This window comes from Acartia tonsa, chromosome 5 (genome assembly GCF_053477335.1).
Source record: "Acartia tonsa isolate MP-2025a chromosome 5, ASM5347733v1, whole genome shotgun sequence".
NCBI classification, from domain to species: Eukaryota; Metazoa; Arthropoda; class Copepoda; order Calanoida; family Acartiidae; genus Acartia; species Acartia tonsa.
In genome coordinates, this window is record NC_137264.1 from 37,407,682 (window position 1) to 37,431,554 (window position 23,873).

The 23,873-nt window shown below is 30.4% G+C and overlaps 1 protein-coding gene across 6 annotated transcripts in view; it reads right to left on the bottom strand.

Moving 5' to 3' along the window:
• The window catches only part of LOC145320005 (proton channel OtopLc-like), a 118,792-nt gene that overhangs the window by 82,802 nt on the left and 12,117 nt on the right, over window positions 1-23,873 (bottom strand). The window contains exon 1 of one of the 6 annotated variants that reach the window (XM_080162441.1): window positions 1,958-2,090. The exons of the other annotated variants lie outside the window; for them this stretch is intronic. Coding sequence (XP_080018567.1) covers window positions 1,958-1,992 — 35 coding nt within the window. The 5' untranslated portion in view covers window positions 1,993-2,090. Of the gene's footprint in view, window positions 1-1,957; window positions 2,091-23,873 lie in introns of those variants that run through there. 6 annotated transcript variants of the gene reach the window in all.

Here is a 23,873-nt window from a genome sequence, read left to right on the forward strand (position 1 = left end):
ATGCTTGTTCTTTAATGATAAGCCCTCCCATTATTGATGCCACTTAATTTAATCAACGAAACCCTTCATTTTTGAAAGTTCTAAGTTACCATGAAATGCACATTCAAATTGAAACAGCCAATTGCTCAAAAACATCAAAACTATTATAATGGATTGTTTGAGAAAAAAATTCCAAGATTATTTTAAGTAAATAATTGTGGTAAACATTTCCGTTCTATTAAAAGCTATTAGTTAAGTTAGAATTTTTATTTTGATTATGAATGATATATTTAAATATAAAATTAGAACATTTTTTAAAATTTTATGAAAACTTTCTAAGTCTATTTTCTTATCTTGCATAAATAAAATTATTTTCACGTTTAATTTCAATAAATTGACGTAAACCGTATTGAGAAATAATGAATAATTTGCAATGTATAGATTTTATAATAGTTATTTCTCGTATCGTATTATAAACGGCTTTCCGCGGATATAAAATGTACAATTATAAGATTAAAACTAGTTTTTTAGCCCCGTGGTGCCGAAGGCACCGGCTAAAAAAACTAGTTTTAATCTTATGATTGTACATTTCTATATTCGTAGAAAACTGGATATAATACGGTGCTAGACATAGTTTTTTCGTATTCATGAGAACCGGTTCCTATCCACCGGATTCAAATGAATACGAGAAAAATAATTATGTTATTTTAAGAAAATTAGGCAATTTTACTATTTCTGAAAGTGGATCACAAAACAACTTTTTGACAAAAAAAACGTATATTGGTACTTATTTAGGTCAGGTTGGGAAAGTAAACTTGAGTGTAAAGGTTGAAAATATGTGGGGTAAGTGTCAATTCAAGAAATCTTATTGAAAATCAATTATCAATAAGTGTATGTATTTTTAGAAATATATTTAGCACTACTTATATGCGATTCTAGAATTCAAATACAATTGGAAACTCTTTGGATGATTATCCTATTATGTAGGAAGATTTGTTATTTGTCTCTGAAAATATACGTAACTACTCAATAGATTTGCTTCTCCGTTTTATGGAAGCCTCGCATATGTCCCGAGAAGGTTTAAGGCTATTTTATTTTTAGATTCAAGTATTTGTAGGTTTTTTTAACTAGTTTCTGCCGATCCCCATACAGAGTCCCTAGATGCTATCGGCGCATCCACTAGTAGCCTGAAACGTAGCATGGTTTTGTAATAATATATAAATATTTTCATGATAAATCTAAATACTAAAGATGCTGTTAGTCGTGTTATAAATTAATACTTTATTATAAGCAAACAATTTGAAAGGAATATTTTCAAGGAAAGATATTGAACTGTAAATTACACTGGTACCCAATGTTTTATAATAACGTTATATTTATGACGTTAGATCAAAACTTTGGGTACTTTTTTGAATTTTGATTGGTTGGATCCAAAATTCCAAAGTAGTATGACAATCTATGCAACTAATAATTTGTTTATTAATTTATCTAATTCCATAAGACCCCTGGATTGTTTTGGAAGAAAAACCATTTGCTTTCAGCTTTTCCGCCAATTAAAACAAAACTAAAATAATTTTATGCACGTATTTAAACAATAAAAAATAAAGTAAATAGCTGGCATTAAAATGTTGTAGGGAAAATGTTTTTTTTATGCATAAAATACCTTCTTCCTGACATCACCCAAAATGCTTATGTACTTCAAATTTTTTAAAGAATAGGACAATAAAATCAAAAAGTAGCGAAGCTTTTGAAACAATAAGCTTAAGGAGATAAAGAGAGAGAATTTTCAAACAGAAGGACCTACAGACAAGATTTTAAAAAGGTGATTACAAATCAAGTTTAAATTTATGAGAACGTAAAAAATAATAGTAGTTAAACAGGAAGGCAAAATAATCTTTAATACTGTTGGATTCTGAAACCACCTAACCCATAGAATATTGGTTAAAAAATACCACATTTGCTTATAATATGATCTTACTTGTCATAATTTGGGTCTCGAACCTTCCACTGCATACTATCACTAGTTTTAACTGGCCAATCTTCATAACAAGACTCAAATTGTGAGTGTGGAAAACAAGAAAGATTTTCCAAAGGTATCTGGCAAATTTACCACTCACAATTTTTACAAAAGTTGTAATTTTGTCATTGCAATAAAATTAGTCCCTATAACAGTATTTGGTGCATTCACAAAAAGTGCCGGTTGTGCACGGATTGTCCCCATCCCCCCACACTATGCCCAATTACTGCGATGGGTCCTAACCCTGCGGGGCTCTTAATCAGTACCCAATAAAACGTAATTGGCTTAAAGTAATCACTTTTTTAGTTATGCTAGATTTCCAAATTTTTAATATAAAAACATGTATTCATTATGTTATTTTTAAGAAAAAGTAACTTTTACAACTCTGTCTTTAATGATGTAAATATACTTTTTTATTATCATTATCAAGACTAATTTCGAATAATTGTAGGATTTTGATGCTAAGAACATAAACCCTTTAAATACCTTGCTTGGTATTAAAAGCAGGGCTCGGCAGCTGAGCGCATATCCCGAATAAGCCTTAGATTTTAACCTGTTTGAATTCTTTGAATTTTTGTTTGAAAAGAGGAATTGTCATATTTCGGTTTGGTTAAAACTTTTAGCTGATTTATAAAAATGTAAAATATCGATTTCCCTGAGGCTTACAAGCGGCTGACGCGTGGCAGCCGAGCCCGATTAAAGGGTTTAGAAATATTCCCTTCACGTATTTTCCTTATTATTTTTAAAAATAAAGTAACAGCTGTTAAATGTTTTCATGAGAAAAATTAACTATAATGACAAAACTACAACAATAGTTAGTTATTGAGTGGTAAATCTGCCAGCTTTCCTTTTTATCCATCTTTTTTTAAATCTATCAAATTACAATAACACATAAATGGCTACTATTTACGTATTTTTGTGTATTTTTATCAAACTAGAATTTCTGACTGACAAAAATTATTTTCTAAATAAATTTAGCTTAAAGTGTACTATTTCTATTTATTTTTGATGGAAATTAATAATCAAAGGTTACCATTTCCTAAGCTTTCCATCAACTTAAAACAAAAGAAAAAAAACTACCCGCTCTCCCTTATTTTCAATTTATTTAAACAAAAACAAATGTGCCTGACTATGCAATTTGAGGGAAATCCTTAATATAGCCTTATGTTATTATGTCAAAAAAAAATTAGTACAAATTTTGTAGAAAATTTTATTTTTTTTTGTATTGCATTTTTATCAGACCAAAAACTTGCATACTTCCATTTCTTAATAAACTATTTTGATAAGGTTTGCTACTAGGAAAAGTCTACAATTATCATATTATATCAACTGCCCTTTAAAAACATTAGAAAGCTTCTTTTAGCATTTTTTCAATGTTTAGATATTCAGAAATTGGGCTAAAGAGATAAAATCAACCTTATTCGACGTTCACTCAAAGCCAAAAAATAATGGACTTAAAAGTGTATTAAACTGTATATAAGACATTTGCGAATATATTGATACCATTAATTTGCCTCTTAGATAGAAAAAAGTATGTTTTTTTAATATTTTTCTCTTGCTACAAATCAAATTTCAAATTTAAGTCACCAAATATGCTAAACTAATTTTTGCTCTAGAAGAATCAATTTTTGGAGTTAGAAAGTGCTTAATACCTCATTTTAATCGCCTGGCATTGCTTTATAATATACAGGTAATGACTTCGTTTTTTATGGAACAGCTGACTAATAAATCGAGGTTTTGTGATAAACCCACTTTTGTTGTTGCTCCATAAATGATATTTTTTTTCCCAAATTTTTTGGCTGTAAAGAAGCTTTATATATTCATATAACATCCACCTAAATTTGACTTTTGATATTTTATTTATAACATCACCAGAGGGAATTGAATTTTGGAAAAAAATATCAATTTATATTTTACACTGCTATGCATTGTTCTTGTTCTTGTTTCTAAAAAAAATTTATATTATAAAAAAGAGAATTATTTAACGCTTCTATAGGTATGTTTATCATTTTTCTAGGCTAAATATAACTTTAATTAGACCATTTTAAAGTTAGACATCATAACATATTAACACAATTATTGAATCGGTCTGTATTATTAAGCTGGCAACTCTTAAAACAGCTGCATTTCATTATCATATTATATATAGTAATTATTATATGTATAAACACACTTAATTTTTTAACTTTTTATTGATGGAATACATATGTTTCTCTATAAAAATAGATCATCAGTTCCAATTAAGATGTATAAAATAAGAGTTAAAAAAAAATATACATATATATGTCAATGCATTTTGAATCATTTTAAAAGACTAAATAAGAAAGAAGTGTTAGAAAATTGTGCCCCCTGCCTGCGGGGTTTTTTACTGCTTATATCCTCTTGGGGTTGGGGGGGGGAATTAGCATCTTTATATAAAAAGGGGGAGGTGTTTAAAGAGAATTTTTAAAGAGAAAAAAATAGGTCATATTTTATCATTTGCAGTTTTACAAATTAATACATATTATATAAAGCTTTTTTGTCTGTAGCTTAAGATTTCGGTAAAGTATAAGGCTATTTTACTAATTTCCTTACTCCTTTAATTACAGAGCTCCTAGATGCTTGGAGCGCAGCTGCTAGTAAACAAACAAAGTAAAACGATTCCTGAATAATTGATTTACAATTTTAAAAAGCAAAACATTTTTACAATTAGGATGTGTATACCCACGCCATGGTTAGCTCTTATTGTTAATTCAGGCGTGTTAGAATTAATCTTAAATGTTGGAAGATGATTTTTGTAGCAGTAAGGTACTTAGCAACTTTATAATCATTACTTTATGTAAAGGGATGTCCCGGTGGGGGGGGGGGGGGTTAGGGGGTTATTAATTAATAATGCAAAGTAAAACGATTCCTGAATAATTGATTTATAATTTTAAAAAGCAAAACATTTTTACAATTAGGATGTGTATATCCACGCCATGGTTAGCTCTTATTGTTAATTCAGGCGTGTTAGAATTAATCTTAAATGTTGGAAGATGATTTTTGTAGCAGTAAGGTACTTAGCAACTTTATAATCATTACTTTATGTAAAGGGATGTCCCGGCGGGGTGGGGGGGGGGGGTTAGGGGGTTAAGGGTTATTAATTAATAATGCATTACACATGGGTTATTAATTAATTTGGGGCAACCCCATAATTTTTAAATTTCTAATTTTTAATCTTCCCCTCTCCCCCCCCCCCCCCCAAAAAAAAAAATATAAAAAGCTTTGACGTCCTTGCCTCTATTATATAAAGATTACCCCACAAAATAAACATGGGGATGCCCAAATTTAGATATTTCAATTCCCCCCCCCCTTCCCCCCCAAATCAAAAAGCTTGGACGTCCTTGATTATGTAAGCTCATTTAAAACATACTGAAATCAATTTGTGTACAACAATTTTCCTATTTCCTGGGGTGGGCTATATCGATTCCTACATTTCAAGTTTTCATGATTTTCTCTACTCCTATTTAAGATACAGCATGACCCTCAAAAAAGTATTTTTAAGCATCTGCAGCCCTTATTTCTCAATGAATTATAAAAAAATGCATATGTCCTTGTTCTCCATAGTATTCCACCTAAGTAGATATAAAAATATTTTTTTTACCTCCATTAACACCGGAGATTTTTAGAGCTAAAGTTTTGAAAAAGTGACTGAGGAAAAAGTAACTTTTAACATGAAACGACTTTTTTAGTAAAATTAAGGTAGAAATCCTTTTATTTTTGTTACTAGCAGAAACTTTATACAAAAATGAAATAAAAAATTTTGTTTTTGAGTAAAAAGCATTTTTTTACACATATTTTTTGAGTCTTTTTAGTTTAATGATATTTTGAAAAACTTACTTATTAGGCAAATTTTTTTAAGATTAAAAAACCAAATAAATCTTTATGAATATAGCAGGAAAATTGTTTTTGTTTCACAATCCTAACTTTAATAACAAAAAAGTTATGAAGAAAATAAAATTAAAACATAATGATTTTTTTGTCTAAAAAGCTTAATTAACCCCCTATTAAATTATTGAGATGTCAGAAAAGTAGGCGGAGCAACTGTCATAATTAATCCTTTTCTCAAATAAGGGTTAATAAATAACCTAAAATTTGCAAATTATCAATTCATTCAGTTGTATTTTTTGCCATTAAAAAGGGAGAGGTCATTTTCTAGTAAATCCCGTAAAGGTGTGTGTTATAAGGCCTAAAAATAGTAGTAGAACGATAAGGTGCTCTATATATTTGTATTTCCTATTGAATAGAACAATAGGGAAGAAATTTTTTTTTTTTTTTTTTGATAACCGTACCTGGAATATCTGAAATTTCTATCAAACGCTTTGTTTGGCTCAAACTGACACAAATAAAAAAAAATATAATTATAATAAATCAACCTGTAAAGAATGACTTCTTCCTTTGTTTAATGGTATAGATTGTTCTTAACCTTTACCTTGTACCTATAGAAAACATTATTATTATAATTATATTTTTTTTTAATTTTTGTCAGTTTGAGCCAAACAAAGCGTTTGATAGAAATTTCGTATTTTTTTTAGATAATCCAGGTACGGTTATCAAAAAAAAAAAAAAAATTTCCCTATTGTTCTATTCAATAGGGAATACATATATCTAGAGCACCTTATCGTTCTACTACTATTTTTAGGCCTTATAACACACACCTTTACGGGATTTACTAGAAAATGACCTCTCCCTTTATATTTTTTGGTGGAATAAAAAAGAAATAATTAGTTAACTTGTTTTTCTTTGTGTCTCATTATTCAGTTGCCAAAAAAACATAATATAACCATCCAAAAAATAAGAGAAACAAAAAAAAATTCTTTTTCTCAGTCACTTTTTCAAAACTTTAGCTCTAAAAATCTCCGGTGTTAATGGAGGTAAAAAGAATATTTTTATATCTACTTATGTGGAATACTATGGAGAACAAGGACATATGCATTTTTTTAAAATTCATTGAGAAATAAGGGCTGCAGATGCTTAAAAATACTTTTTTGAGGGTCATGCTGTAGATGATTGAAATTCAGGGATTGAATACTTTGATATTTTGCATAATTTTATGAAGTTTTATTGAGATTTACTTATTGGGGTTCTACCTCAAACATAAGAGTCCCAAATGTCAGAGTGGACAAATGCAGGAGTCCCAAACATCAGAGTGGACATACGTAAGAATGGGACAAACGTCAGAGTGGACAAACATCAAGGTGGACAAACATCGGAGTGGAAAACATTGGAGTGGACATTGCTTAAATAAAACCTAGGAGTGTCTACTATTTTAATAATATTACAATTTTGAAATTTTTTATACCCCTGTTTACAAAATAATGACTATGGCTGCAGCGCTCAGCCCCCTAGCCTATATCCTAACCTAACCTAACTAAGAAAAGTAACAGGACGAAGGTAGGGGGGCTGTGTTTGTATAAAAAAAATTCAAAATTGAAAAAAAAGTTTGGGACTACTGTGTTTGTCCACTCTGACGTTTGTCCCAAAAATCCTGCGTTTGTCCACTCCAACTTTTGTCCCACTCCTGCGTTTGTTCCACTCTGACGTTTGGGACTCATGCATTTGTCCCTCCAATGTTTTTCCACTCCTACATTTGGCATGGAACCGATTATTGGTTGGGGTGCTAGTTTGATTCCTAGATTTGTAAGTTTTAAGGATTTTCTTTACTCCTATTAAAAAAAATTTAAAAGGCTGGGTTTATACCCCCCATAATATGTTAAGGGGGGTGATTACCCCCATCTCTAAAAAAATTACCCTTTTACAAGCACCTTCCCCTAGATACTCCTGCACTCCCCCTTGTAGTGACTAGGCCAACTTTATGGTCTCTGGTTTCAGGAAGCCCATTCAATTATGAGAAGTTCACATTATAAGAGCACTCTTATAGCATCCTCTCTATTGGCATTACATGTGTAATGCATTATTAATTAATAACCCCCTAACCCCCCCCCCCCCCCACCGGGACATCCCTTTACATAAAGTAATGATTATAAAGTTGCTAAGTACCTTACTGCTACAAAAATCATCTTCCAACATTTAAGATTAATTCTAACACGCCTGAATTAACAATAAGAGCTAACCATGGCGTGGGTATACACATCCTAATTGTAAAAATGTTTTGCTTTTTAAAATTGTAAATCAATTATTCAGGAATCGTTTTACTTTGTTTGTTTACTAGCAGCTGCGCTCCAAGCATCTAGGAGCTCTGTAAATAAAGGAGTAAGGAAATTAGTAAAATAGCCTTATACTTTACCGAAATCTTAAGCTACAGACAAAAAAGCTTTATATAATATGTATTAATTTGTAAAACTGCAAATGATAAAATATGACCTATTTTTTTCTCTTTAAAAATTCTCTTTAAACACCTCCCCCTTTTTATATAAAGATGCTAATTCCCCCCCAACCCCAAGAGGATATAAGCAGTAAAAAAACCCGCAGGCAGGGGGCACAATTTTCTAACACTTCTTTCTTATTTAGTCTTTTAAAATGATTCAAAATGCATTGACATATATATGTATATTTTTTTTTAACTCTTATTTTATACATCTTAATTGGAACTGATGATCTATTTTTATAGAGAAACATATGTATTCCATCAATAAAAAGTTAAAAAATTAAGTGTGTTTATACATATAATAATTACTATATATAATATGATAATGAAATGCAGCTGTTTTAAGAGTTGCCAGCTTAATAATACAGACCGATTCAATAATTGTGTTAATATGTTATGATGTCTAACTTTAAAATGGTCTAATTAAAGTTATATTTAGCCTAGAAAAATGATAAACATACCTATAGAAGCGTTAAATAATTCTCTTTTTTATAATATAAATTTTTTTTAGAAACAAGAACAAGAACAATGCATAGCAGTGTAAAATATAAATTGATATTTTTTTCCAAAATTCAATTCCCTCTGGTGATGTTATAAATAAAATATCAAAAGTCAAATTTAGGTGGATGTTATATGAATATATAAAGCTTCTTTACAGTTAAAAAAATTGGGGAAAAAAATATCATTTATGGAGCAACAACAAAAGTGGGTTTATCACAAAACCTCGATTTATTAGTCAGCTGTTCCATAAAAAACGAAGTCATTACCTGTATATTATAAAGCAATGCCAGGCGATTAAAATGAGGTATTAAGCACTTTCTAACTCCAAAAATTGATTCTTCTAGAGCAAAAATTAGTTTAGCATTTTTGGTGACTTAAATTTGAAATTTGATTTGTAGCAAGAGAAAAATATTAAAAAAACATACTTTTTTCTATCTAAGAGGCAAATTAATGGTATCAATATATTCGCAAATGTCTTATATACAGTTTAATACACTTTTAAGTCCATTATTTTTGGGCTTTGAGTGAACGTCAAATAAGGTTGATTTTATCTCTAAAAGTTCCTACGGGGTACGGTGGGTTGTGTGAACTAGCGATTTATATCGATTTTGTCATGCACAAAATTCGAAGTTTGTGGCGACCCACGAAAACATACTTTAATCCTATATTTGCCCCACTATGAAATCATATTTTGTCAAATGTGTCGAATATTATTTTTATTCATTTTTCTCTTTTCCGAAACGTCTAAACGTCCTACTGTGAGAAAATAGATATTTTTTTGTGTAAAAAAAACTAAAGGAATAAGATACAAGGCAAAGTTTGTGGTAGCCTTAGATAAACAATTTTTAATTTTTTTGAAATTGAATTATACTTCTTAATAGCAACCTCTAAAGATCGGTAAATCCTTATATAAAAGTAATTGTCTTTTTTGAAGGACCCCCTCCCCCACCTCTAGTTCCTCTAGAGGTCTCAAAGGGTGTAGCAGTTAGTAAAAATTGTAGCAGCCAAATGAATAGTTTTTGATTATTATGAAGGGAAAAAAAGCAAAAATAATAATACTAAGTAAAGTTTTGACGTTATATATGAATGATAAAGATTCGTATAACAGGAAAAGTTAAAATAAAACTTTACATCAATTTCCTATTACTTGCTTTATAAGCAGGGAAAAGACAAGAAATCCCCCTTGGCTATTTAATAAAATCCTAGGAAGGTTTATAACTATTTTGGGGTAGAGTAACACCACCCTCCAAAAAGAAATCTTCGCCACCACCCCCTCATTTTTTTAAATTTAATTTTGGGACTAAAATTGAAAATGAGGGGGGTTTACTTGCCCCCTCACCTCAAGTTCCCTTGAAGGCCTCTAGGGGCGTAGCTAAATAACTTTAAAAAATCTTTATTGAGAGTAAATGTTATCCACATTTTTGAGTATTTCTATCTGTCCTAACACTAACACTCAAAATACAGCGGATTTAAATAAAGTCATGTCATATATAAAACTGTTCTACTATTGTTCAAAATTCCTAAAATGTTGAGGTATAATCGCAAAAGTGTGACAATTTTATATAATCATATCTTATTTTATTAAAGAAATGGTTGAAAATAAGACAAAAGAGTTATGTACTTCATTTACTTGTACTATCCTTCCCGCATTTCTCTATCCTGATTTAATAATTAAAAGTTTCCTAATGATTAAAAACAGGATAAAACCGAAATTAAATCTAATTACACTATCAAAATTAAATATAATTACACAACATAAATATCTATTCTTATTTTAAATGGATGGATGGTTTGAATTTCACATACGACGCGTGTGTCACTGACTGACACGTACTATCGTACCAGTGGTTAAATACATGCTTTCAATCAAGTCAGGGATCTGAAGGGATAAAAGACTATGGCCGATAAATTGATGTAAATCTCTAATATATAAACACAAAAATTACACCTTTTTTAGGTTAAAATTAGTGGTTGAAAAGTGTGTACGCTCGACTTAATGAACCAACCAATCAAAATTTAATAAAATTACCAAAAGTTGTCAAGCCAACAAATAGGATATTATAAAATCAATAAAGACTAGTGCAATAAACAAAAAAAATTTAATTTGTGTTGAAAACATCACACAAAGAAAGTTATTTAATTCAGGGAGGAAGGGAGGGGACAATGGGCAATTAATTGTTGAAAGGCCAAGAAAAACAGATTTATCCAGAAAAGAAGGTTTATCAACTTTTTTTTTTATAGCTAGTCGGTTCTTTTAGTAAGTAGTAGATGTAAAATTTTTCATAGAATTCAGATATGCAATCGGTTTTTTTGTAGACCTCTTATTTTTTAAGTAATTTAAGTTTTTTAAAAAAATAATTAAGTCGGTTTTAAGGTACTAAAACGCAACAAAATAAAAGAAGAAAATGGCCAGTAAGAACAAAAATAGTAAGATCTTTAATTTGACACCTTACTTTTAAAATTCTGTTGAGTAATTATTGAAAAAATCAATTTTTTTAACCTCGGTTTAATAAAAACTTTAGACCTAAATATTTTCTCAAACAGACATAAAAAACATGGGTTCATATATACCTTTAGAATCAGAAAAATATTACGAATCCATTGTAAGCAAAATTGAAAAAAAGTAAAAAAATAAAAAACTAAACAAATGGCCAATTGTATTTTTTGTTCAGGCAACACTATCGTCTTCCCTTTTTTACCCCCTCTTTACCCTCTTCCCATTTTTATACTCAATTCAAGAATTAAGACGTTGCCTGTACAATATAATATGATATTTTCATATAATTCCTTTTTATTGTAGTTTATATACTATATTGTAAACTTTTTTTTTCAATTTTGCTTACAATGAATTCGTAATATTTTTCTGATTCTAAAGGTATATATGAACCCATATTTTTTTACCTGTGAAATAATAAAATTAAGTCCAAAGTTTTTATTCTCGTGGGTTTAAAAAAATCGATTTTTTCAATAATTACCTGACAGAATTGAAAAAGTAAGGTGTCAAATTAAAGATCTTACTATTTTTGTTCATAATGGCCATTTTCTTTCTTTTTTTTGTTGCATTTTAGTACCTTAAAATCGACTTAATTTTTTTTTTTTTTTAAACTTAAATTACTTAAAAAATAAGAGGTCTACAAAAAAACCGATTGCATATCTGAATTCTATGAAAAATTTTACATCTACTACTTACTAAAAGAACCGGCTAGCTATAAAAAAAAAGTTGATACACCTTCTTTTAAGAAAATTGTGAAATGTCTATGTATATCTAAAACAGAAAACTCAAAATGAGAAAGAGTTCTAAGAAAAAAAAAACATTTACTTATAGATGAAATTACTAGTACATCAGAATGAGGTAAACATTCTGTAATTAATAACTAGAAAAATCGTTCTTAGAACATGTTCATCCAATCTCCTGTCCTATAATATAAAGTAATAAGCTTTTTTTGTCTGTAGCGAAGGATCTCGCTAATTGCTGAACCGATATGGTTCTTCTTTACAGTAAAGCCTCTTATAAGCTCTGAGATGGTTTTAGGCTATTCATTTTTTTAAAAATAAGTCTGGGTAAGGTTTTATGCTATTTTTCTGCCTTTCGAATATTGAGCCCCTAGATGCTAGGGGCGCAGCCGCTAGTATCACAAAATTTCACCAATAATCAAGTTTACACAAAGGGTTCTTAGATTGTTTATTACACAAATATCACAGTAGAGTTTGTAGACATGAAATGACATTATCATGGAAAAAATATTTGTTAGAACCAGCCGAAATAATTTTATACTATATAAATTGTTTGTCTGCTAGAAATTGTGTTAATTGTCTGTTTTTGTTATTTTTGTATGCTAGATTCTTAACAAATTCCGCAGTAAGTGTGCGCTAGTCCCCAAAGTCCCTAAATTCAGTCTAAATACTTCACGAACACTTTAAGCTGGTCTCCAAGGTTTGAGACCCTACAACATTAAATATTCGATCCCTTAATCCCTGTATTTATTTACTTTATGAAGTAAGGATGTTAACACCATAAAAATCCACAAAATCAGATTTTTCATCAAAAATTGCAGCACTTATCTAAAATTGTTACTTTATTGACTTTTGGTATCAATTATAGGGTAGCTTTGTTGATGTAGCAACTATAACATAAATTTTGACGGTTTCCCTGTAAGTGCCTGGTCCAACACAAAAAAAACTCTTTCCTTCATTTTAGAATTACTTTGTCAGCTTAGGTTAGGTTATAAGAATAATATGTATAAGGTATTATTAAAAGTATAATAGGGTACTGAGAATGGGGAAATAGTGCTTTGAGAGAAAGCAAAGAATTTTTTCCCTAAAAGTTGTGTTTTTATTACAAAGATGGTTAAAAAAAATTACAAAATTATAAAGTATTATTTAACTAGATGGTTAAAGTAAGATTATTTTACACCGACTGAAAATTTTTCTCAAAAATGAACTCATAAAAAGTTTTATTGTACCCCACCCTAAATTAAGTAAAAGCTATTAATAGCATAATAAAGAAGCAATTATACAATTAAAAAACAAGGATGAATATTTCTATAAGTAGCGAGCCATCTTTCTATACATAAGTATTTGTTAAACATCAAGAAAATATCAGGACTTGCAGATAGACGTAGATTGTGAGCGGTCCATTATAAGCCAACCAACCAGAGAAATCCTAATGAATTTACGTACGGACAGACAAGACATATTGAGAATTTTAGAGTAGTTGTGCTATTTAAAGACAACTCTTATTATGTAATTTCTGAAAGCAATGCATTTGTATATTAAGAGATCTTTTGAAGTAAGTGTAATGTACAAACGTAATAGCTTTTTTGATTGGGGACAATATGTCTTGAAATAATTTTAAAAGTACAAAAAATGGGATTTTATTTATTAACATATCCTTTAGGTAAAATGCCGGCTTTTTTTTAAATTTAGGCTAGGTTGGTTAGGTTAGATTGGATAGAGGGAAGCCCCGAAGTGTTTGGTCACCACAGGTATTTGCTGTGCACGGTTGGGTTCCCCAACATGAATTAAACAAAAAGAAAACTACTACCTTACCCTTTTTCAACTTATAAGGGAAGTGGGGGTGGGTGGAGGTTTTGTGAGGAAAAGCAAAAAGTGTCTCAACGTTATTTCCATACCCAACGTCGACAAATTTACTCTTTATAACAGTGCATATGACTGACTTATCGACATTGTTATGTCATTTAAAGACAAATCAGTCTAATTATGAAAGATAATGAGAATTATTTACATGAAAATTTAGACTAGCTGTGGGATTCATTGATTGGCATCTCTACATAATGGGTTCTTGTCCATCAAGTGTACTATACTAATCAATTTTAATTCCACTTCATATACATAGATATGGTTTAAAAAGTGATTCAGCATTTGTACGATAAATTTTATATCACAAACAGTTTTATTCCTCCCCCAATAATACCTCAACAATACGCCCTGGTAATGACAATGCATCTAAGCAAGCGTAGTGTAAAAAATATCCCCAATAGCTTTGGTGTCCATTCACTTCCACCCATGTGTATCAAATCTGTATAACAGCTATGTATTAGACCATCAAAAACAGATTCGTTCTCTATGCAATACCCTTTTTAAAAATACAAAATTCGTATTAAAAAATTTTAGCGAAGATAAGTTTCACTATAATTTACTTTGCCCGTCTGTCTGGCTGTCGATAACGCTATGGGGAAATGTGATTTACTAAGTCACTACTTAAGATAAACAGCCGATTTTTTTAGAACCTTTTTATCAGAAGGCATCCAATGTTTAACGCACTTTGCCCGTCCGTCTGTCCGTCATGATAAAAAGTCATGCTATTTTTTTATAAAGGTATCTGCTCTAAATAATTTGTCTGTAAATACAGTGTTCATTCGTGTTCTTTTTGAAGCTTTGTTACTTTGTATTTCTATTTTTTCATCCTTATTTATCTATTATTTGGTCTTTTTACGTACATGAAAGTCAAAAACGTCTACGCTTTTATTTGGTGTAGTTTTAATTTGTGGACATATGGCGCACGTAGAAGTAAATTCACTGTTAGCTTCCTATCTTTTAGTTGCATGTACATTAGCATGAATCAAAATTTAATTTATAAAAATACAATGTACTTTATCATAACTATTCAAAAGATTATTGTGAATATACCACTTTTCAAAGAGCATTTGGCATAAAACTTTTTTTGTCCATAAGTCCGTCGAGTTTCTTTACTACACTGCTGATGTATGTTGTCATTCTTGTTGATAACTTTAACAAAATTTTGATACTGGCTAATTACTGAGTTTAGTACGTACTATTCATGTTAGCGCAATATAAAAATCTTCAAACTCATAAAGCATGAAAGACAAACTAATGTACTTTTTCTGTGTAAATTTTTTTTTGTCTTAGATTCCCTTGCTGTTTTTTCTAAAAAATTATAGAACTATTTTGTCTATTAGTAGAACTTCAACAGTGAAATGTAATACAGTACAAATCATTAAATGTGGTATCCTTCCTTAAAATAGTTATGAACCACCTATGGACCTATGAAAGGCTACATTGAAAGGAAAACCATATCGGTTAAGCGGTGAACGAGATCCTTTAGTACAAACAAACAAAATTCACTTTAGAGCTCTATTGTAAATTTTGTATTAGGCATCAAGCGGCTATGCCCCTAGATGCCTCTAGGGATACTTGAATTGGCGAGGAAGTTTTAAATATTAGTTTTTAAACGTTTTTTTCGGGGGGGGGGGGGGAGCGCTAGTAGACAGAACCTATGAAAAGCTAAATTGTAAAGTAAAATCATATCAAATAGCAGTGAGCGAGATACATCGGTACAAACGTGACAAGCAACAAGGATACTAATGCTGCACAGCTCTGTTGAAATTTATGTTATTAATCATTGTTATGAAAAGTTAAGTTTTTTAAGCACAATAAAACATTTCCCTATAGCTGTCTATATTCATTTTTTTCGTTTATTTAAAAAAAATAAAAATGCGAGGGGGCATAGAATGTTCAGTACAATTGAAATTGAAAGGAAAATTCACAGAAATTTTCTTTTTTTTCTATTCTGTAAAGTTTTAACGAGTTTGTTATCAGGGTTAAAGGAGAAATGCAAATTTTCTTTTAATAGTTTTTTAATAGTTGAGTTATATAGAAAACAAACGTCTAAGCTTTTTTTAATTGGTTGGGGAAGGTTGAGAATCCAAGTAGGGTGGGCAATGGATATACAATGAAATATATTTTTAAATTTCTGTAGGGCCTATTAGGGTGGTAGGATACATTGGGGATGTTTATTACACTTGTCCCCAAAGTTATGTAATAATGTTTTCATATTTTTTGGTGCAAAAACTTTGAAGACTTTTGTTGTATTTTGATAGGTTGCTTTTATTAATTAGATTGTTCAAACGTTTTAACCATCAATTTTAACATATTGAAGGTGTAATTATGTTTGTCATCATTGGTGATGTAAATAAATTTATCGGCAAGTGTCATTTACCTTTAGATCCCTGAGGTCTAGAGTCTTTAATTGAGGGAAGGGGGAATTATCACATTTCTCTTCCCTTTTGGACATTCTTGAACTAACGGTCTGGTAGTTAGCGAGATCTTTAGGTACATACACACACATAGGCAGCTATACATCCTGTTATTCTTTTTAAAAATTAACATTATGTTTATCTGTCTGTTTGTTTGCACCAAAAAATCTTGCTTACCGCTGAACCGATATGGTTCTCCTTTATAGAGTAGCTTCTCATAGGACCTTGGAAAAAATTGCCATTCCCCCAAACAAAATTTTAAAAACTAAAATTGAAAAAAAAATCTCCCTCAATTTTTTTTTTATTTTTTATTTTCAAATACAAAATGAAAAATTGGGTCATCGAATTCAACTCCCCCCTTCATAAGTATCCCTGGAGGCCTCTAAGGGGGTAGCCGCTAGTTGACATTTAAAGTTATCTGTTTTTTCCTGAGATTTGGAAGAGATTGTTTGTCCAAGTTTGAAATGTTGCTGACGCGTTAAAGAAATATATTAATATACAAGGGTGGCCATACAAGCATACCAATATTGTAGAAAGGTATTGGAATAACTAGCCAATTTTATTAGAACATTTATGGAAGTAAATTTTGCCTGCATCCTTAAATATAAGTAGAAGGATGTCGTTCTTGTTAGTAGCGTAAGATTGAGAGGGAATTGAAGGTTTTTAAAACTATTTAAAGGAAAGTGTCTCCATCCCAAAATTTAAATAAAGGTCTAAATATATTTTTTCTGCAATTTATAAAATAAGGTAATAAAAATGTCTACATACACTCTTAATAAATACTTAAGTGCCCCTAGCGACCTGCATTTCGAATTTGCTTTAAATTCAAAAAGTATATTAAACAAAATAGCCTAAAACCTTAACAGGACATACAAAGATACACATTTCACATATGTACAACTCAGATCCAGCTGTTTTAATGAAATTAATTTTCAATATTGAAAAAACACTTAACAAACTATCTAAATATGTTTTACAAAGCTCATAATTTTTGTAGTAAAACAAGGATGACAACATCCATAAGTAGCGAAGCTCAAAAATTATGATTGTATATCAGGGGAAAAAATTATAAAGCAGTGTCATATAATAAATATTAATATTGGTAAACTAGGGAAATCATCACACCTTTAAAATCACGCAACCTTAAAAACATGAAAACTTAAAAATCTAGAAATCGATCTAGCACCGCAATTAATAGACAAATCTTAATGAAACTTGATGAAAAAATGTGGAACATGCGCATACTCAATCCCTGATAACCGTCAATCCTGAATAGGAATTGAGAAAACAACGAAAACCTAAAAAATCTAGGAATCGATCTAGCACCCCAGTTAATAAAAAAATATTAATAAAACTTGGTGAAAATGTGTAGAATATAAAATTAATTAATCCCTGAAAATTTCATCCCTTTATCTTGAAAAGGAGTTGAGAAAATCACGAAAACGTAAAAATCTAGGAATCGATCTCGCACCCCAAATAACAAACAGACGGACAAAACACTGTATATTTTAGATGGGCATATATAGTGAGAATCTTCACAAAAAATTTCAACTATCTATCTTTAATAGGAGCCGAGAAAATCACGTTTCATTCATTAATTACGGACAGACGGACGGACATTGTGAATTATAGAGTAGCTTCGCTACTAAAAAACTTTTCTGCCATTAAAAAAGTTTAGTTTTCATACTTGTCAATTTATAGTTATATCATAAATTTATTTGTTTCAATATAAAACAAGGAGGATACGTTAATAAGTAGCGTAGCAACTACAATATAATATCTTAGATACAATTAGATTATAAGCATAATGGCAATGCGCCTATAGCATCTGTCGGCTTTTAAGAACTGTGGTAAGAAGGTGGCAGAAAAATAGCCTTAAACTATCAAAGGGCTTAAATCTAAAAACAAAAGAGCCTAAACCATCCCAGGAAATATGTGAAGCTTCCTGAAAAGGAGAACTCAAGTAGAGAAGTAGTTTTTGAAAACTTAGGCTTCAAACACAAAAAATTACTTCTTTGTATAATTTGTTTAATTTTAAGCTGACACACGGTCAGGAACTAAAACCTTTCGTTAAACTAGTCACTTCGCCTCAAGCATATATGTACGAGGGAGGGGGGGGGGGGGTCAGAAAGTAGCCTAAAACTACACTTAAGATATTTTTAAAACTTCTCTAACAAGTAAAACCAATTCAGACCAGCAATTTCAAAGATATTTAGCTTCAGACAAAAAAAAACATTACTTACCTCATATTAGAGGATTAAAAAAGAAATTTGAACTCAAAGTCAATGATTAAAATGCATATGGATCTAGTGCAGTTCACGATAAAAAAGAATTTTATAACGAACATATCCAATAATCTATGAACTTTAAAGGCTGCTAACGGCCAACTGGTGGAACGTATAGATTACGCACAAATTTTAATTTGATCAACAAAAGAAGGCCTACTGCACTAGATCCAAATATATTACAACACTTATAAAAAATATCATGATGAAAAAACATATTAATATTGAATTAAAATTAACTCTAAAAAGACCTAAAACTATTTTATAATTACAAATGTAATACTTATTTTCAACATTACATTTACGCTGCTATACAATATTACTTTGATTTTTTGACTATTATCTTATAGTTCTCAAATTGCACAGAGAATAAATCACGTATAATCACTTTTGCACGTAACTAAGAAATGAACCTAAAACTTTATTTTCGCTGAACAATGCGCCAAATGGCAAAATAAGGATTTTGCAATTCTTGATTTGAACATATTTCACTTTGCTAGTCACTAATGACATACTGAAGAAATAAAACACTACGTCGTGTTAATTTATGTACATTTTTTGTCGACTAAAAGCTGTCTTTTGAGTTTAATATTCACAATTATGCCAATAAGATTTTGCTTTACAGTACTATACTATATTGTTAATATTCATTATGTGTTTAAATCAAACTGAAAGATACGCAGACAAAAAATTTAGTAAAGAATTTACATTGAAAGCTGTCTCTCAGTTGAAGTAGAAAAAAAGTAATTTAGAATGATTTTTCCTTTTCTAAAAAGTCATCAAGTAGATCAGAGTAAAGTCATGACCAAATCCGGGTTCTGCAGTCATTTTTGTCGACTGGAAGCGCAACAAGAACAGTTAAACTATGGCACATCCAATTTGAGTATTTGTAATTGTACTGGTCAATACATGAGTATGTACGTGAGAGACAATGCGGTGTTGGGATGTAATGAGAGCATTTAGAAAAGGCATTTATTCTATTACGACGACGGCTGGCATAAGTAGATAAAACCAAACAAACGGACGGACATACCCTAGTTATGGAACAGCTGACATCCTAAAACCTGATGTTATAAATTGGTATTGCCTACTCTAGGAATTTGACCAAGGCAAATTAAGACAACCAATTAGATGTGATAATCTTATGGATTTATGATTTTAAATACTTGATTAATAAATTACTGTTTCATGAAGGGCAAGGGATTATGCAATTTAAATAAATCTTTAAAACTTTCTCTCCCTTAGTAAAGACAAGCTTCAAAAGCAGAATTTTAACTATATTGGAGTGAAGATGATCTAACGTATATTTTCCTATTCTCTCATATTTTCTTTAACTACAGCTTCATATCCACATTGAAGCTTCTTAAAGGTTTAGAGATGGTAAATTCAACCCTCCAATCACTCCCATTTTTTTCCTTTTTTTTAAACTGAAATTTTGAGTGGCTGGTCGACTACCCTTCCATCATCACCGAAGTATCCATATTTGAAATGGTCCATTGAAACATTATCTGGCTGACACTAAAACACACACAGAGACACTTTTATACAGAAACAGACAATTAACCAAGCACTAGGGTTTTGCTACATCAAAATTTATCATAAAAATTTAAAAGTACTAAATAGCTTTTTAATTACATTTTCTTATAAAATATACATAAAAGTAATGTTGTTCATTTAGTGGTATATAATAGTAAGTAATATTGTTGGTCACCTAGTGGTATATAATAGTAAATAAGGTTGATGATCATCTAGTGGTATATAAAAGTAAGTAATGTTGTTGGTCATCTAGTGGTATATAAAAGTAAGTAAGGTTGTTGGTCATCTAGTGGTATATAAAAGTAGGTAAGGTTGTTTGTCATTTAGTGGTATATAAAAGTAAGAAAGGTTGTTGGTCATCTAGTGGTATATAAAAGTAGGTAATGTTGTTGGTCCTTTAGTGGTATATAATTTTAAGTATCGTTGTTGGTCATCTAGTGGAATACAAATTAGCGGTTTGTATATATATTATGTGTATATGTATTAGTAAGTAACGTTGTTGGTCATCTAGTGGTATCTATGGTAGGTAACTAAGAACGGTAATGGAAGAATGTCACAATGATAGAGAAAATTTAGATTTTATTAATAGATCTTGATTTTATTAATATGTAGTTAAAACTTTTAGAAGTAGTATGATAATAAATCTAGGAATCTTAGCGATTTTAAATTAAGATTGAAATACTATATTTTCAATTTAGAAAGTCAATAATTTTCTCTAGATTTTGGCCTAAACATATATTATCAACTGGAAATGATGGTTCTAAGTACTTCTAATGGCATGACACAGCAGCAGATTAAGCGGAACCAATGAATTAAAACTGACATGGATAAGGTGATCAGCAAAGCATATTGTAATTTATAATAGTTATTTATCGCATCGTATCATAGACAGCTTTCCGCGGATAGCAAAATAAAAAAATATAAGATTAAAACCAGTTCCGTATGTAATACGATATTAAACATAATTTTTCTGTTTTTGAATTATTAAGACATTGGTGCAATATAGAACATTGAGTTGGAAATACATATAAAATAAGATATACTAATTGTGCAAGGAATACTTATTTGGTTTTAGTTAGAATATTTAAAGATTGGGTAGTTTCCATCAAAGTCTCCCAATCTTAATTTGAAAAATTTTAAATTAAGGGAAGGAAGGTAGTTTTTCGTGTGTTTGTGTTTTAAGCGTAGGTAAGGTTATATAGGGTAGAGGGTATCCGTTCAAGGGAAGGCATTAATAAAAATACCCCCTCCCTCTAATTGTTAATTAATTTCAAAAATGAGTTTGGGGTTTCTGGTCTCGCTGAGCAGTTTGAGGAAAAGCAACGAATATAGTCTTTAAAATAATTTGAAATGCATAAGCATTCAATTCCCTCCAGGGAGTGCTAACCCAGTTGGCCCCTATACATACGTGGTTGTAATGTACCCCTGCGGGGTTATCCTAACCAGTATAATACATTGAGTAAGAAATTCAAATTGTTTTGTCAGATTTTTAGTCTAATTAACTTTTACTGAATTTCTGATTTTGTGACAGGGAAGATACCCTTGAAATGTGATGCAGGTGTTTAAATACCAGGGAACTGAAGGGATAAGACAATAGACGATAAAGTGATATACATCCCCATTTATAATTCTTATAGAGATTAGAAATATTGGTTAAAAAGTTTGGACACTATTAGTCTTGAACCGACTAATAAATTTTTTTTTTTAGAATAAATCAATGTTTTTTAGAAAAAAAATATAAGAAAATGTGGTTATAAAATTTTGGGTACTAGAATAATTTACTGACCAAAGTTCTCTCCAACCTTGTTTAAAAAGAAAAATTAAAGTGTGAAAACTATAATTTCTATACTTTTTATCCGATGCTGTGAGTATTGGTGCAAAAAATATGACGTAACAAAAAAAATTAGCCAATGAGAGGCCGTTATTGACCAATGGTAAAATTTATAGTGAACTCTCATTGGCTAATTTTTTTTGTTACGTCATATTTTTTGCACCAATACTCACAGCATCTTTTTATCCTATTATGATATCAGTCTTGCTAGCCAGAATGTAAAGATGAGAAATTAAATTAAGTTAACTTCCATCAAAGTGCCTTGTCGAGCATTAACTCCCTCCTCTCTTTGTTTTTAATATACATTAAACATATTTTTAAATATTTAAAAAATGTTCATTTGAGGGATAGCGTGAAATGCAACTTTTACCATGCCTTTTTTGAGTAATTTTAAAAAGTGTAATTTGTAATACGAAAAGTTTCCATTTCAGAAGAAAAATCGACTGCATCAATAACAAGAGTATTGTTTTACATACAATTAAAAAAGAACCAAATATGATACTTGTATAATTTTCGCTTTTTTGAAAAGTATTTTGGGAGAAATTAATCTCAATGGATAAGGTTTATAAGTGATAATCCTCAATAATTGTAGTAGAATGACCCCTGACATACAGAATAGCAACTACAGAGTAGCTATGCTTCTAAATAGTATTTCTTCAATAGGTGGTCAAACCACTCACACACACACACACACACACAGTGTCTCAAAGATTGAAAACTGATTACTTTAAACTTTAAAGAAGACATAGAGACCTGAGACTGAGAGTGGACATTTCTTTTGAAAATAAACATTACTGAGAAGAAAGTTCTTTTGTTGAACATTAGATCTTTTCATGAAAATACTCTTTTTCGAATTTCAATCTTCTGCTAACCTAAAAAGTTACTTTAGGGGCCTAGAAATATATGTACAAAATTTCAGCTCTCTATCTCTACTGGCGACCTAGCGCCAGGCATGTAAAATATCAACAGATAACGGTAGCACGGCGGTTTTAACAATATCTCAGTAATGTGCAGGTTTCCAGCTCTTCTGCATATTTCAATTTAAACACATAAGGCCAAAGATATTATATCCAAAAAATCTTTTGTCAAAGTCTACTCTAGACCTAGCGCCAGTCAGTTTTCTAAAATCATGCATTTTATAACTGTTAAAAATGAAATCGCCAGCGCTAGGTGTAGAGTAGACTTTGACAAAAGATTTTTGGGATATCATATCTTAGGCCTTATGTGTTTAAGTTGAAATATGCAGAACACCTAAATTCACCTTCCAAGCCATTCTCTAAGCATTTTAATTTTTTTGTTGAAATAACGGGATTTCAAAACTGCCTTTTGAAAAGGCCTAAAAAATTTCTTTTTTTGTCCCTTTTTTCACTGTATATAGTTACAACTTATTAAGATATTATTCTCAGTTAAAAAAAAATTGGCGCTTCCAGCACCAAAACAGGCAGTTAAACTTCTGTACCCCTACTTAACCCCCTGACAGACCCCCTCTCTATCTCGGCTCCTGTTACAGATAGAGACGTAAAACTTTTTTCTAGTTGTTCATGTGTATTTTTAGAGAATTACTTTTTCTAGTCATAGCGGTCAGACCGCTCCTTATCCGCTTTTTAGTGGCCAGCTGCTAAATATTAAAACAGTTGTAGAGCGGCCAATTTTAAAGCTAAGAAAACCAAATTTTATGACAGACTAGTATTTTTTATAATAAAAAAAATATCGTTTCTGACCATCACTGAAACGCGACAAATAACGGTAACTGCCAATTTTGGCGGTGAAACAGCGGTTGGCAGCGCTAAATAATATTTTTATCTGTTTATAGTTACAACTTATTAAGATATTATTCTCAGTTAACAAAATTGGCGCTTCC